The 16,935-nt window shown below is 41.5% G+C and overlaps 1 protein-coding gene across 1 annotated transcript; it reads right to left on the reverse strand.

Moving 5' to 3' along the window:
- Nucleotides 1-72: 72 nt before the first annotated feature.
- Nucleotides 73-15,716, reverse strand: acot20 (acyl-CoA thioesterase 20). Its single transcript, XM_079888691.1, is given in 9 exon segments — nt 73-2,392; nt 2,538-2,740; nt 5,098-5,383; nt 5,387-5,756; nt 7,415-7,612; nt 7,760-7,981; nt 13,923-14,524; nt 14,663-14,865; nt 15,192-15,716. Coding segments are annotated over 9 exon segments (3,201 nt in total). The 5' UTR covers nt 15,703-15,716; the 3' UTR covers nt 73-1,786.
- Between the last annotated feature and the right edge of the window lie 1,219 nt (nt 15,717-16,935).

Consider the following 16,935-nt stretch of genomic DNA (forward strand, 5'->3'; position numbering starts at 1 on the left):
ACATATCATTTTGAAAGAACCAAGTGGTTTTTTTTTTTGCTAAGAATCAACTTTAAAAAAATGACACAGCTTTAAGACTTTATATTTTATTTCCTTTAAGTGATTGTGATTTATGGATACTGCAATCTGCTATATTATTCTCAGCACTAGATAGCAGCATCTGATGCTTAGACAAAGGGTATTTACTCATGCTAAAATATACCAACATTGTCCAATGACTATTTTAAGACAAGTAAAACATTATATATAAAAAAAGTTAATAAATAGAGCAAAAGACCTCTGTAACTTTCACAAAATGCAGGCCAGAAAACACAGCTAGCAACCGACCCTCATCTATTCATTACCATAATAAAGATGTTCTTTGTTGTAGAGCTTATACTGCCATCCACATCAGTAATTATTGATGTAGGAATAGGCTGGAAAACATTCTTCAAATGTTTTCAACATACTTTTTAGAAACCAAACGATGTTTCTGAAAAACAACAAAGTTAAAGTAACACAATCAATTCATGAGAATGCCACGCACTGCATGTTATAACAGCTCCTCTATAAATATAAAATGAACCCTTTCCAGTGAATCAACATGTAAGAACTCTTCAGAGCTTCCACTTAAGTAGTGCGGGTTAAATAACAAGGCCTGCTAGAGTGTTTCCTTGTCATAGTGCTCTCTAAAAGATTTGCAATAAGTACCACTGGAGATTTGCAGAGATCTCATCCATTTACATGTTAAAAAAAAAAAAAACGTTGATAAATCTGAAAGTAACCGATCCTCACCATTCATACAGTGAGATTGGCTTTGATGTATTGATGTACGTAGAATCTGCAATAAACTTGAAAGGGATAGTTCACCTAAAAAGAAAAAAATTCTGTCATAATTACCTCACCATCATGTTGTTCTAACCCTGCCTGACTTCTCTGGAACACACACAAACACAAAAGACAGTGTAAACCCCTTAGACTTTAATTGTGAGGATAAAAAACAGTCGAAACTTTCTTCAAAATCATCTTGAGGGTGAAGAGTAAATGAAAGTGTTTTAATTTAAGATTGAACTATCCCTTTAAATATAGTATTGCTAAATAATGTTCAGTATTGTTGTGGCACAGAAAGATTATTTTGAATTATTGGCTTCCTAATAATCATTTGTGGATGCAGCTCGTTCCATCAACCAACACTTTAGGATCCAAATCAAAATGTAAATCAGACACAGATATGAGGTCACCTCCTAGAATCAGAAATTAATCAAAAGTTATAAAATAATTACTAAGATTAATTAATAATAGAACATATAAAAAAACAGACATCATCTCAAGATATTTAACTGTACTTCATTGGAAGCTCTAGTATGTATAAGGTGCATACAATAACTCACTTGTAACCATTAGTTACAATATGATTTAAAATGAGTTGAAATAAGTGGTTATAATTTAAAAATGTGTCATGGCAGTGAAAGTTCATTACCGTTCAGAAGATTGTTTTTTGAAAACAAGAAAAGAATATTTTTGTTCAGTAAGGATGGTTTAAATACTGACAGTAACAAATTTTACATTGTTACAAAAATATTTTTAGCAGCATTACTGTTTTCATTCAACATTGATAATATTAGAAAATCTTTCTCGGGCATCATACTTTGTATGAATGATATAAACGTCAATAGATTTAGAAGCAAATCAACCATTATCATCACTAGAACGATCATTTTTTTAATACTTGATATCTAGATTAGAAATGCAAGTCGACATTATAACTGGATGTCATGACTATTATGTACTGTAAATGCCCTTTTTCTTACAGCATAGATCTTTTGTTGTGATCAGCAGCCGCTAGGTGTTTTTTGAAAAAATTCACAATCCTCGGCCATGCGTCCAACTGTGCTTCTGAATGAGCCTTGGGTTCCCCGCCAAAGAAAACCACATGGTTGGCTGCAGCATGAAAATTAACAAGACAAAAGGGCATATAAGGCACCTCAATAAAGTGACCCGCTTTTTCATACCTCACCAGCTCGTAGTTATTTTTCCCATGTGCTTTGAGTCTGTCGCATGCAAGTTTTGCATAATAGGCACTTCTCCAATTCCTGTCAGCTTCCGACATTATAAACATGAAGTTACTAGAGGCACGCTCAATGGGAATAACGCTAGGAAGGCCTTCTTTGGACATCGGGTCGTTCAAGCAATCCAAAATATCCACAAGGCCTGACGGTGTCATTTTTGATTTCTTTACGTCGAACATGAGGGGTGGAATGCAGATGTCTTTGTAGCAGATCGGGACCAAAGTATTGGCATTGCATCCATTGATACAGATAGTGGCCGATATACCAGGCAGGAATGTAGCCATTGTCAAAGCGAGATCTCCACTCTTTGATATGGACATTAGGCCAATTTTTTGATCTTTGACCTTTGAATAAAATAAAAAAAAAGAGGTGTTAGAATTGAATTTGTGATACTTATAAACCTGCCTTTGTAATTAGCTTCATTTTATTTAGAGATTATAAGAACAATAAGGAATTGTTGAATGCGCATGAATGGTTATACATACTAACCTCTGGCTGTTGTCGCAAGAAATCTATACCTTCTTCAAAATACTCAAGGTGAAATTTGTCAGCTTTTCTGGGTAAATCTTGGTAAGCTTGGAAAGCTAAGGCTAAAACAGCAAATCCTCTTTTTGCCAGCAGAGCTGCCCTCAACTCAAACGGATTTCCTCTATACACATTGGTATCCAAAATACCAGGAAATGGTCCTTTACCTGAAAATTTTTCAAATCAGCATTAAAAACTCTTCATTTGACAGGCTTGATTAAAATAATAATGGCCAGCGTGAATTTGTGATTGATAATAGAAGACCTTTTCAATTGTGTTACACTGCATTTCTCCGTTTCCACCACAAGGCGCTGCTACAAAACAGAATATGGCCAAAAACTTTCGCACCTCAGTCGACTGAGCAAGTTCATCTTAAGCATTATAATTTAAATATTTTTTCCAAGTCATACTGGTGCCTCCTGGCAGGGGCGCAACTACCCAGTGTCAGAGGGGTATGCAGCAACAATTTTGGCATAAGAAAACTGTGTGCTTTTTAATGTTGAATTCATCAATCTGGTGCACTTTGAGAGTTCAAAATTAAAAGCTCCAACCCATATTCAGTGTGCAAATTAAACAAAGAAAAAATCAAACCTTTTTTAGTAACAGTGTCTACATTACACTACTACATAATAATAGTTATAATATTAATCCCATGATATAATAGCCATATATTGTAAAACAAATGCACTGAAAAATAAAGGAAACTTTCATAATTAGTTTTGTACTCATTTCTATAGGCTACTTCACATTAAAGATGTGATTGGGCCAGCCCAGTGTCAATCAAGAAAAGAACCAATGGGCCGCTGATCTACGAGTTTAATGAAAAATGTCCAAAAAAACTAACGCCGACTTTTTTTTTTTTTTTTTTGACCAATGCATTACAACGGCACTAACCTATGGCAAGCCGTTTTAGCTTAAATTGTACCCAGTGTTACTCGTCGTAATTGCATTTTTACTAGTAAGAATTCAATTAGAGAGCTCTACAATTCAATTCTTACTAGTAGCAATTACAATTAGAGAGCTCTCTAATTCAATTATTAAGAATTACAATTACAGAGCTCTCTAATTCAATTATTACTAGTAAGAATTACAATTACAGAGCTCTCTAATTCAGTTCTTACTAGTAACAATTCCAATTAGAGAGCTCTACAAATGAATTTTTACTAGTCATATGTCTCCATTGACTTCCATTCATTTTTAATTACGGAGCTGTACAATTGAATTGTTACTAGTAAGAATTACAATTAGAGAGCTCTAAAATTGAATTGTTACTAAGAATGCAATTGCAGAGCTCTTTAATTCAATTCTTACTAGTAACAATTTAAATAGGGAGCTCTCTAAATCCTATTATTACTTGTAACAATTCAATTGGAGAGCTCTCTAATTCAGTTGTTAGTGCAATTGCAGAGCTCTTTAATTCAGTTACAGAGCTCTGCAATTATACATATCTTTAATTCGTATTTTTACTAGTAAAAATTCAATTAGAGAGCTCTGTAATTGCATTCTTACTAGTAATAATTTAATTAGAGAGCTCTCTAATTGTAATTCTTACTAGTAACAATTCAATTGTAGAGCTCTCTAATTGTAATTCTTACTAGTAACAATTCAGTTGTAGAGCTCTCTAATTGTAATTCTTACTAGTAACAATTCAATTGTAGAGCTCTGTAATTAAAAATGAATGGAAGTCAATGGAGACATATGACTAGTAAAAATTCATTTGTAGAGCTCTCTAATTGGAATTGTTACTAGTAAGAATTGAATTAGAGAGCTCTGTAATTGTAATTCTTACGAGTAATAATTGAATTAGAGAGCTCTCTAATTGTAATTGCTACTAGTAAGAATTGAATTGTAGAGCTCTCTAATTGAATTCTTACTAGTAAAAATGCAATTACGACGAGTAACGCTGGGTTCAATTTAAGCTAAAACGGCTTGCCATACTAACCCAGCGCCGCCAATTAAGCAAAACAAAACAAAACAAAACGAATGGGCCGCCGATGTACGAGTTTAATAGGCCGTTAAGACAAAGACAAAAAAAAATAGCCTATTAGATGCCAAAAAGCACGTCGGCCCACCGGGAATCTCCTAGCCTACATGCGTGGACGTCACACTTTAAATCCTACCTGTTGCCTTTGACCATCCACTTATTTAGCTGCTGGCGCATCAACTGACATGCCATCTCCTTTTCCCTCTTTCTTTTTCTATTTTTAGTCCCGACAGCTTTTTTGCTTTATCCATCTTTTTCGACTCGTACCTGCTCGTTCAGCGAATTTTTATAACTTCCTCTAAAAAGTTATATAACATTGAGGAAATGCAGACATTATTTAGAAACGCACAACAGCAGCTACGCATAGATTTAAAAAAATAAAATTACCATCGCTTTGGCGCCACCCTGGTGCTGCGCCCCTATGCGCCGTATAGCGCATACCCACTTTTTGCGCCACTGCCTCCTGGTTGAGAACCACTGCTATATGGAGTGCCTTACAAACTAGTCTTTAAGACAGATACTACAGCTAAAATAACTGACCAGGTGGCATAAAAAGAGTTCCTCTGATCCTGCCTTCAGTAACAGGAATTCTCCGGACACCATCGGCCATGCAGTGTCTCTCGTTTGTTACTTTGGCGATGACTTTATCGTCACTGACACATTCAAGGTCAACGAGTTGAGGGCGCGTCACGTCTGTTATAGCAAACTTGCAGCTTACGACGTCTGCTTTTAGTGCCCAGAATAAGCCCATTGGTTCAACTCCGGTAAAGCTGCCACCAAGAGAAGGGTCGCGGTTCAGGTCAACTTGACCACTGCTGTCTGCTTGTTAGGTGGCAGAAGCCTTGAAAACAAGTCCCTTTGCATCGGTGATTTTAGAGCGCAGATCCACGCGTTGTTGTGGATTTAAGCCTCTCACGGTCACGTGCACTGGGTCTTCAAAAGAGCACTTGGAACTGGGCAAAAGCCTAATGCTGACCCCCGAACTGTAGTGCTTTTTTGCCAGAGTATTTCTAGCGAAAGGGGTAACAGCGTACTTCAACACTGAAAACATGTCGTCTGTGTAATTCTTCTTCTGGTGTTTGACGGCGGTGGTCAAACCAACTTTAATGTTGCATTCCCGCCACCTAATGGAGAGGAGTGTGGAGCGCATAATGTTTGGGAAGTTGGTAAACAGTAAGACGAATGAAAATGGGATGGGACTGGGAGGGGCGTTAATACAACGGTCTCTTAAATTCTCTTGATCAGTCTTGTTTCTTTTAAGAAAATAAATAATTCATGAAATATTCTTGATTGTTTTGGGCCATTTCCTAACAGAACCTAAAGTGACAAATTATTTATCGCCAAAGATCTTAAAGCTTGAATTAGATGGAATATGCATCACACTTTTACGTGTTCTACTGATTCTGCTTGACCACATTTGTCAGTTTCCAGTTTCATGCTTCCCCATTCTATGCAGACACTGATTTAACGAACAATGTCCAATACGCATTCTTGAGATTAAAACGTCATCTTTCCTGTTGCCAAATTTTCTTCTTTCTAGACCTTCTTTTTCTTGAATGTGATGAAAGTGTCTACCTTTTGTTCAACTATCCCACTCCTTCTGCCATTTCTTTCTTATTGCATTTGCTATTAACCCTTTCACTTCTGATTTACTGTTTAGGCAGATGGTCTGCATTTCCTTTCCCACCCTATGTGATGGTACCCACAAGAGGTTTAGCCTACTATAAGTCCAGATTGTCTTATTCTAATTAGACTCTACATCACTTCAAATATTATATCTTGTCTTGCTGTTTATATTCTAACAAGCTATTTAATTCTGTGTGATTATTACAGCAGTAATGTGTTGTTGCTGCCCTCTTCTTCTTCTTCTTCTTCTTTTCCTTGAGTCCTTGTTTATTGGTGGTTGGCAAACCAGGTTTTAGGTGCATTACCGCCACCAATTGAACTGGAGTGTGGAACAGCAATAGAGGGGTCCAGGTATGACATCGATTTGTAGTCCAACTGGCAGTTAACATCACACTGGTTCCCTCGAGAAAAAACAAACCAATAGAATTTTACCATAGGCTTTTGGATTATCTCTAAAAAAAGCCCTGTGATCAACAAAAGTTTATGATATTTAAACGTTTTGTCTATCAAGATAATTATCACAGATGAACACAACTTTTATACATTTTGAAGCATAAATGCAGTCGCCAGTAGTAAAAAGCTAAAGGTAGGCTATAAATGAACTACACCACGGTCCCACGAATTCAACGTCAACATCACTAAGGTTCAGACAACTCTTTCAGTTTTTATCTACAAACATTTTCCCAGAACGTTTGAGTTAGATTAGTTCTCTTACGAGAGTACTCTCGTGTTGCGTAAGTTTAGCTTGCAGTACGGGAAAACTCCTTTTCTCGAGAATATTGAAGCAAAAAATGTTTAATAATTTAAAATGCATTTGCTGCTCTGAGGCAGCTTGCGCGCCCATTGGCTGCTCTGAGGCAACTGCTGCAACCTATCAGTGCGTCTGGCATGACTCCAGCGCCAATGGGAAGCCTTCCCTGCGCTACATCATGACCCGCCAAAATGGGTGTGGCCTAAGCCTATAAATACCCATCGCCCAGGTTGCACTATGATTTCGTCTCCTTTCAGCGAGTGATTCACTTCGCTGGATCTACAGAGAAGAAGAAGCTGCGCCGTCGAACAGCACTCAGCGGGACAAGCTTCAGACAGAGGATGCCGGCTGGATTATCGCTGCCTTCACTCGCCGTACCTGCTGCGCTATCCGGCGCCTATATCCTTTTACTGCTTCCGTGTGTGTTCGCCGCTGCGACACACACGTCTTTCCTCTAAAAGAGCCAGCATTTATAAATGCCTTCCATGTCCTGCGGCTCGTGCCGAGCCACGCTCAGCGATGGGGACCGCCACGTGCTGTGCGTTTCCTGCCTGGGCCAGGACCACGCGGACCACACGCTCACTGACGGTGGCTGCCGCAAGTGCGAAGCACTGCCTCTCTCGACCCTGCGGGCTCGACAGGCAGCCTTCTCTACCAAGTCCGCTTCTCCGACGCTTCCTGTTGGGCCGCGCCGTAAAAAGCGCCGCTCACAGAGGCCACCGGAACCTTCCGTGAAAGAGCCCTCGCCAGCGGCTTCCCCGCGAGCCTCTTTCTCAGAGTCCCCCGTCTCCTTCATCGACGGTCAGCGTCCCGCTGCAGCAGTGCCTGATGAGATGGACGGGGGTGTCATGGAGGATGACAGCAGTTCCCTCCTCGCGTCCGGGAGCGAGGAATGGTCGGGATCCGTCCCGGACCCCGCCCCGTCGAACACAGGAGTCCAGCGTGAGGGCTTCGATTGATGCTGGGCTTCGATTGATGCTGAGCTTCTCCGCCTCCTTACGAAGGCCGTGGAGGACCTCGGCCTCGAGTGGACCGTGCCCCAGGAGTCTGATATGTCTGATATGTCAGATTCTGACCGCGCCACCTTTCTGGACGCTCCCGTGTCACCGACTGGTCTCTTCGGTCCCTCGGTGAAGGGCTTCACGGAGCGATATTCCGAGGTGCAGAAGGCGTCTCAGGCCATAAGACACTTCCTGCCACAGCGCTCCAGTTCCGTAGCGAGTCGCGCTAAGAAGCAGCCGCCCGCTCGCAAACCAGCGCCCCCACCGCCTGCCTCACAGCGTGGCCAGGCTCGGGATGAGCGTCAGCGCTCGCGCTCCACTAGCCGTCGCAGACCGCCTCCCGCCTGGGGTCCCAGGCCCAAGCCCGTGCCGAACTTTGAGCCTCCTAAGCCTTCCTAGCCCCCCTAGGAAGGCGCCGATGGCTAAGTCCCGCTGCGGCCGGACCACCATCGAAATCGGCACGACCCGCTCTCTCAGTTCCCTCAACAAAGGCGATTCGAAGAGTGTATTCAGCAGCCAACGAGCCAGTTCCTCAACTCGCTCGCCTGCACACAAACGCCGTTCTCATGGCGACCCACATAAATCTCAAAAAGAACATTGTCTGGTCATATTCCGGCTCAGGCCGAAGGTGTTCTGAATGTAGGAAATGTGCCCACTACCCAGTGCCCAACCCTACACACAAACACTACCCTTTCTGTGAGTCACACTCATCCAGGGTCGAAAACAATAAAGCTGGCTCATGCCGCTCGACCGCTAAGTGTAGAAAAAGTGCCCACTACCCAGTGTTCACCCCTACACATAGGCATTACCCACGCAGTATCTCACACCACCCCGGGGTCCATATCAGTCAAACTGGCTCATGCCGTTCATGTTTTAATTGTAGGAAATGTGCCCACTGTACAGTGCTCACCCCTACCTATGAACACGACTGTATCTGTGTTACGCACACACATAATGCCCCAGTGTATGAACCCAGCTCACGCTGGCGGTGTTTCGGGTGTAAATCACGTGTCTGCCACACAACGCACAACGCTCACAAAGCCTCGCTTGTAACGCAACACCTTCCCGTTTCTACGACCGGGATGTTAGTTACAATGCCGCCGCACGAAATGCCGACTGCCCCATTGAATACGAACTTGGTGAACGAAGTATGTCATCATGGCCGGGTCCCCGAGTCCCTGAGTATCAGCGACCGGAGCCCAGATTTCATTCTACCCCTGGCCATTCACGCAAAAGCGTGGGAATCGATTCCAGGGGTCTTAAAATGGGTGCTAGAGATAGTGAAACGGGGCTATTCGCTACAATTCACTCGCAGACCGCCGTGCTTCACAGCCCGGGTCGAAACTTCTGGGAATCAGGAAGTAGCACACCTACTTCGCACCGAGATAGCGAATTTGCTAAGGAAAGGGGCGGTAGAGACCATCCCCTTGGCAGAGAGCGAGTCGGGGTTTTACAGCCGTTACTTCTTAGTACCGAAGAAGGACGGCGGGCTCCGCCCCATACTAGATCTCAGGCGTTTGAACAAAGCTCTTATAATATGCTCGTTCAAAATGCTCACAACCAGACAAATCCTCACTCGAATTCGACCGGGGGACTGGTTTATATCAGTGGATCTGAAAGACGCCTACTTTCAGATTCAAATAGCAGCCCGTCACAGGCCATTCTTGAGATTCGCCATCGAGGGCCAGGCTTATCAGTACACCGTTCTCCCGTTCGGTCTGTCTTTAGCACCTCGTACATTTATGAAATGCATGGACACAGCGCTCGCGCCCCTCAGACGAAGGGGCGTGAGAATCCTGAACTATCTGGATGACTGGCTGATTTTAGCGCAGTCGAAAGAGGAACTGGTGTTACACAGAGTGCTATTGCTGGACCATCTGGGATAGCTGGGTCTCAGAGTCAACTGGGCCAAAAGCAATCTATCTCCCAGTCAGGAAACATCCTTTCTAGGGATAGAGTTGGACTCCAGGTCTATGCTGGCGCGCCTAACGCGAGAACGCGCGGCAGTAATCCAGTGCCTAGCAGCCACATTCATAGTAGGGAGGTATCTTCCCCTCAGAGTGTTTCAGAGGATGATGGGTCTTATGGCCTCAGCCTCGACGGTGCTGCGGCTGGGTTTGCTATACATGCGCCCTTTTCAGCTATGGCTGAAGCGGCGTGTTCCAGCGCGAGCATGGGCATCAGGTTCGCTTTGTCTCACGGTGAATCAGACATGCGCAGCAGCGCTGAAACCATGGACGAGGGCCGACTGGTACCAGTCCGGCGTGAACCTGGGCATAGCCTCGAAAATCAAAGTAGTCTCGACAGATGCCTCCAACACGGGTTGGGGCACCCTTTACGAAGGGAGGCCGTCAATGGGCCTGTGGTCAGACGCAGAGAAGTGTTTACACATAAACTGTCTGCAAAAAGAGAAGAAAGCGGTCGAGAAAGCCCTTCAGTTTTTCCTCCCTGTGCTGAAAAACCACCATGTTCTAGTCAGAACAGACAGACATGCTGTCCAGGGCCAAGCTTCCCCCAGGGGAATGGTCCTTGCATCCCCTGGTGGTGTGAGACATCTGGGACATCTTTGGCAGACCGGAGGTAGACCTGTTCGCGTCGCAGGCCAACGCTCATTGCCCAATATTCTTTTCAAAAGAAAGGGACGCGCTGGCCCTAGACTGGCCCAGACGTCCTCTCTATGCATTTCCCTCGGGCGCCTTGTCACCACAGGTAATCAAACGAATCAGGGAGTGCAAATGCTCGATAGTCATAGTCATAGTTTTTTCCCTCAAGCTATCAGAGCTCTGAATACCAGGGTGCCATTCATCATCTCATTGCCATAATTTGCTGCCTCCCCACCCCCTACCCTCCACCCTCCACCCTCCACCCTCCACCCTTCAATGAAGGACTAAGAGCCCATAAAAGACTGTGGACTGTCACCTAAATGAAATGGGCATTAAAAAATGTACCATTATGCACTGTCACTTTAATGGTTTATGACTTTCTGCTATGCTTGAATTGCACTATTTTATTGTTTTATTGTAATTGTTTACTGTTGCTATGTATTGTGTGTATCAGATGTTGTTGTTGTTTATTCTTGTATTGGTTGCACCTCGGTCTGTATGGAACGAAATTTCGTTCAACTGTATACACGTATGACTATGACTATGACTATGACTAGGAGGCTGAATCCTCCTCGGCCCCCTTCGGTTCCAGTTTGGGACCTTTCTACGGTCTTAGAGGCCATGAAAGGCGCCCCATTTGAACCATTACATGCGGTAGAGCTGAAATACCTTTCCTTCAAAACCGTTTTTCTGCTGGCATTAGCCTCAGTAAAACGGGTGGGCGACCTACACACGCTCTCAGTGAGTGCTATTTGGGCCTAATGACTCTAAGGCCCCGTCCACACTACTGCGTTTTCGTTTAAAAACAGAGACCTTTTGCTACGTTTGCACCTCCCATCCACACTAAAACGGCAAAAACGGAGACCCAAAACGGAGAAGTTTAGAAACGCTGCCGACCCATTTTTCGTTTTGAATCTCCGGAGGGCGTTTTAGTCTGAATGGGTCAAAACGGAGGACTTTAGAAACGATTACGTAGTAGAGGCTCACGCTCGGCTCTATGATTGGGTGTCATCAGTCATGGCGTATATCTTTGCTAGCAGCTGTTGTGCAAGTAAATTCTGCATTTTACAATGCTATAACTGCCTACATGCGCCGGAGGCAAGCTATTATTTGTGCGATCTGTGAAAATTCCCGTGTGCAGCGGCGGTATCGACCGTACATGGAGCGTCGGTTTTGGGTTAACCCGGGAAGAACCAGCGCATGGTGGGATAATTTTATCAATGAAGTTGTGTTTACACCGGCACGCGCATGCCCAGTGTTGGTGAATGGTCACGTGATCCGCGTTTTCAGTCGTTTTAATGTGGATGGAGTTCAATTCTAATACGCAGCTAAAACGCTGGTGTGGACGGAGATCGTATTTGTTTTAATTCTCCGTTTCTAAACTAAAACGCAGTAGTGTGGACGGGGCCTAAGGTCATCCTCAAACCAAGACATGGATACGTCCCGAAGGTGCTTGCGCCTCCGTTTAGAGCGCAAGTCATTTCCCTGTCAGCCCTCCCTGTGTCCGACAGCGAGGTTGGGGTTAATTTTCTCTGCCCAGTAAGGGCTTTGAGGATTTATGTGGAACGTTCTGCTGCCTTCAGGCAGACAGAGCAGCTTTTTGTTTCCTTCGGTGGCCGCGTTAAAGGGCTAGCCATCTCGAAACAGACCCTGTCCAGATGGATAGTAGACGCTATTGCGTCGGCTTATGCATCTAAGGGCTTGGATTGCCCTTTGGGTGTTAGGGCCCACTCAACTAGAGGCATGGCCTCGTCGTGGGCTTGGACAAGTGGGGTCTCACTTCAAGACATTTGTATGGTGGCAGGCTGGGCCTCCCAGTCTACATTTGTAAGGTTCTATAACCTAGAAGAAAACTGGTCACTTCCCCCCAGTTTACATTAATTTGTATTCCCATTTTTAACACTGCAAATAAAATAAAGAGAAAATGATAATAGAAAAGACCAAAAGGGACAGTTTAAAAACACAAAAGGTAAGGTACCTACATAAGTTATTCAAATAAATAATTTGCAACTTCACAAATATTCACTCTGTGTTTTTTTGTTTTTTTTAATCAAAATCTATAATACTGTTAATGTACTTTTTGGTTTTTACTCAGTAAGACATGAAGACGTGTTTTCTTTTAATACAGTTACATTATAGGATTAATAATAAAAATATATAAATGAACTAAAATCATCTTTATCATCAAAGGGATATCACCTAAAAAGAAAAAAATTCTGTCATAATTAACTCACCATCATGTTGTTCTAACCCTGCCTGACTTCTCTGGAACACACACAAACACAAAAGATAGTGTAAACCCCTTAGACTTTAATTGTGAGGATAAAAAACGGTTAAAACTTTCTTCAAAATCATCTTGAGGGTGAAGAGTAAATGAAAGTATTTTAATTTAAGATTGAACTATCCCTTTAAATATAGTATTGCTAAATAATGTTTAGTATTGTTGTGGCACAGAAAGATTATTTTGAATTATTGGCTTCCTAATAATCATTTGTGGATGCAGCTTGTTCCATCAACCAACACATTAGGATCCAAATCAAAATAATGTAAATCAGACACAGATATGAGGTCACCTCCCAGAAACGTTATAAAATAATTACTAAGATTAATTAATAATAGAACATATAAAAAACAGACATCATCTCAAAATATTTAATTGTACTTCATTGGAAGCTCTAGTATGTATAAGGTGCATACAATAACTCATAACTCAATGCCCATGGTTGCAGATCTCATCAGTGTCTGTACCCTGATGGAATGTTTATCTAGACACAAACATTCACTAGGAAAGAAAATACTGAAGAGGAAAACAACCTGCTTTTTATCCTCCACTAAGGCTGAAGATCTAATCAAGGTCTTTTTGAAATGAAGGCACCAGGGGCTATACAATAAAATGAACCATGTAAGGAGATACTAACAGAGAATGCAAAAACAAGAATGCAGATCAACAGCACCAGTAAAGTGAATATTAGTTACAATATGATTTTAAATTACTTGAAATAAGTGTTGTTATAATTTAAAAATGTGTCATGGCAGTGAAAGTTCATTACCGTTCAGAAGATTGTTTTTTGAAAACAAGAAAAGAATATTTTTGTTCAGTAAGGATGGTTTAAATACTGACAGTAACAAATTTTACATTGTTACAAAAATATTTGTATCAGCATTACTGTTTTCATTCAACATTGATAATATTAGAAAATCTTTCTCGGGCATCATACTTTGTATGAATGATATAAACATCAATAGATTTAGAAGCAAATCAACCATTATCATCACTAGAACGATCATTTTTTTAATACTTGATATCTAGATTAGAAATGCAAGTCGACATTATAACTGGATGTCATGACTACTATTATGTACTGTAAATGCCCTTTTTCTTACAGCATAGATCTTTTGTTGTGATCAGCAGCCGCTAGGTGTTTTTTGAAAAAATTCACAATCCTCGGCCATGCGTCCAACTGTGCTTCTGAATGACCCTTGGGTTCCCCGCCAAAGAAAACCACATGGTTGGCTGCAGCATGAAAATTAGCGAGACAAAAGGGCATATAAGGCACCTCAATAAAGTGACCCGCTTTTTCATACCTCACCAGCTCGTAGTTATTTTTCCCATGTGCTTTGAGTCTGTCGCATGCAAGTTTTGCATAATAGGCACTTTGCCAATTCCTGTCAGCTTCCGACATTATAAACATGAAGTTACTAGAGGCACGCTCAATGGGAATAACGCTAGGAAGGCCTTCTTTGGACATCGGGTCGTTCATGCAATCCCCAATATCCACAAGGCCTGACGGTGTCATTTTTAATTTCTTTACGTCGAACATGAGGGGTGGAATGCAGATGTCTTTGTAGCAGATCGGGACCAAAGTATTGGCATTGCATCCATTGATACAGACAGTGGCCGATATACCAGGCAGGAATGTAGCCATTGACAAAGCGAGATCTCCACTCTTTGATATGGACACTAGGCCAATTTTTTGATCTTTGACCTTTGAATAAAAAAATAAAAAAAGAGGTGTTAGAATTGAATTTGTGATACTTATAAACCTGCCTATGTAATTAGCTTCATTTTATTTAGAGATTATAAGAACAATAAGGAATGCGCATGAATGGTTATACATACTAACCTCTGGCTGTTGTCGCAAGAAATCTATACCTTCTTCAAAATACTCAAGGTGAAATTTGTCAGCTCTTTTGGGTAAATCTTGGTAAGCTTGGAAAGCTATGCCTAAAACAGCAAATCCTCTTTTTGCCAGCAGAGCTGCCCTCAACTCAAACGGACCTCCTCTAAACACATTGGTATCCAAAATACCAGGAAATGGTCCTTTACCTGAAAAATGTTTAAATCAGCATTAAAAACTCTGATTTGACAGGCTTGATTAAAATAATAATGGCCAGCGTGAATTTGTGATTGACAATAGAAAACCTTTTCAATTGTGTTACACTGCATTTCTCCGTTTCCACCACAAGGCGCTGCTACAAAACAGAATATGGCCAAAAACTTTCGCATCTCAGTCGACTGAGCAAGGTCATCTTAAGCATTATAATTTAAATATTTAAATTATAAATATTTTTTATAATTGAGAACCACTGCTATATGGAGTGCCTTACAAACTAGTCTTTAAGACAGTAGACACTACAGCTAAAATAACTGACCAGGTGGCATAAAAAGAGTTCCTCTGATCCTGCCTTCAGTAACAGGAATTCTCCGGACACCATCGGCCATGCAGTGTCTCTCGTTTGTTACTTTGGCGATGACTTTATCGTCACTGACACATTCAAGGTCAACGAGTTGAGGGCGCGTCACGTCTGTTATAGCAAACTTGCAGCTTACGACGTCTGCTTTTAGTGCCCAGAATAAGCCCATTGGTTCAACTCCGGTAAAGCTGCCACCAAGAGAAGGGTCGCGGTTCAGGTCAACTTGACCAGTGCTGTCTGCTTGGTAGGTGGCAGAAGCCTTGAAAACAAGTCCCTTTTCATCGGTGATTTTAGAGCGCAGATTCACGCGTTGTTGTGGATTTAAGCCTCTCACGGTCACGTGCACTGGGTCTTCAAAAGAGCACTTGGAACTGGGCAAAAGCCTAATGCTGACCCCCGAACTGTAGTGCATTTTTGCCAGAGTATTTCTAGCGAAAGGGGTAACAGCGTACTTCAACACTGAAAACATGTCGTCTGTGTGATTCTTCTGGTGTTTGACGGCGGTGGTCAAACCAACTTTAATGTTGCATTCCCGCCACCTAATGGAGAGGAGTGTGGAGCGCATAATGTTTGGGAAGTTGGTAAACAATAACCGAATGAAAATGGGATGGGACTGGGAGGGGGATGAGCTTGTGTTCACCACAGACCTTATTTCAGCCATTTAACCAAAACCCCATTCAAAAAAACCATTGACTTTGGGACGATGGAACCGGTGCTAAAATGCTAACTCGCTTCTGCGTTTTGGCCTACAAAGTGATGTCATACCTGCACCACTCTATACGGAAAGGACTACTCTTACTAAATTAGGGGGAAAAAAAGATTCCTTAGTTAGTTACTTAATTATATTCTCAAATATCGTTGCTTTTATATATTGCAACCCCTAATCTTTCATACCTTGTTTTCTTGCCAACAGATTTTTTCAATGACATGTCTTGCATTCCTTTATCCTGCAATTTTATGAGCAACACTCATCTTTCATTTTCATACAATGTACAATATAATATTACATGTTCAACTGTCTCTTCTACTCTTCTTTATTGCTGCCCTCTAGTAATAAATCGAGAAATCTGTTGCTTGCCACATTACATAACCAAATATTCAAATTCTCTCTTTATGAAAGAAATCGATCGATTACCTCAAATACATCAATTAAATTGTATAAGAACAAAAAAGCAAAACTTAAAAAAGTCTGTTTGCCATCTTTTTTCAGTGACATTTAATTCTCAAAACTTGTCACTTTCCCCCCAGTTTACATTCATTTTTATTCCCATTTTTAACACTGCAAATAAAATAAAGAGAAAATGATCATAGAAAAGACCAAAAGGGACAGTTTAAAAACACAAAAGGTAAGGTACCTACATAAGTTATTCAAATAAATAATTTGCAAACTTCACAAATATTCACTCTGTGTTTTTTTTGTTTTGTTTTTTTAATCAAAATCTATAATACTTTTAATGTACTTTATGGTTTTTACTCAGTAAGACACGAAGACGTGTTTTCTTTTAATACATTTAGGATTAATAATCTTAAATCTTAAGTCTAAATCTTTATTATAAATTGTGAAGCCAGAATTACATTTTATTTATTAAAATAAGTAACTCGTAAGCTGTTAGAAGAGAGCAAATGCTCTTCCGTGTCAATGACCAGGCAAAATTCGTTTATATTGCAATTATGCTATACTAAAGCAGACCCATCTGTGCTA

The sequence above is a fragment of the Squalius cephalus genome (genome assembly GCF_949319135.1).
Source record: "Squalius cephalus genome assembly, chromosome: 12".
NCBI classification, from domain to species: domain Eukaryota; kingdom Metazoa; phylum Chordata; class Actinopteri; order Cypriniformes; family Leuciscidae; genus Squalius; species Squalius cephalus.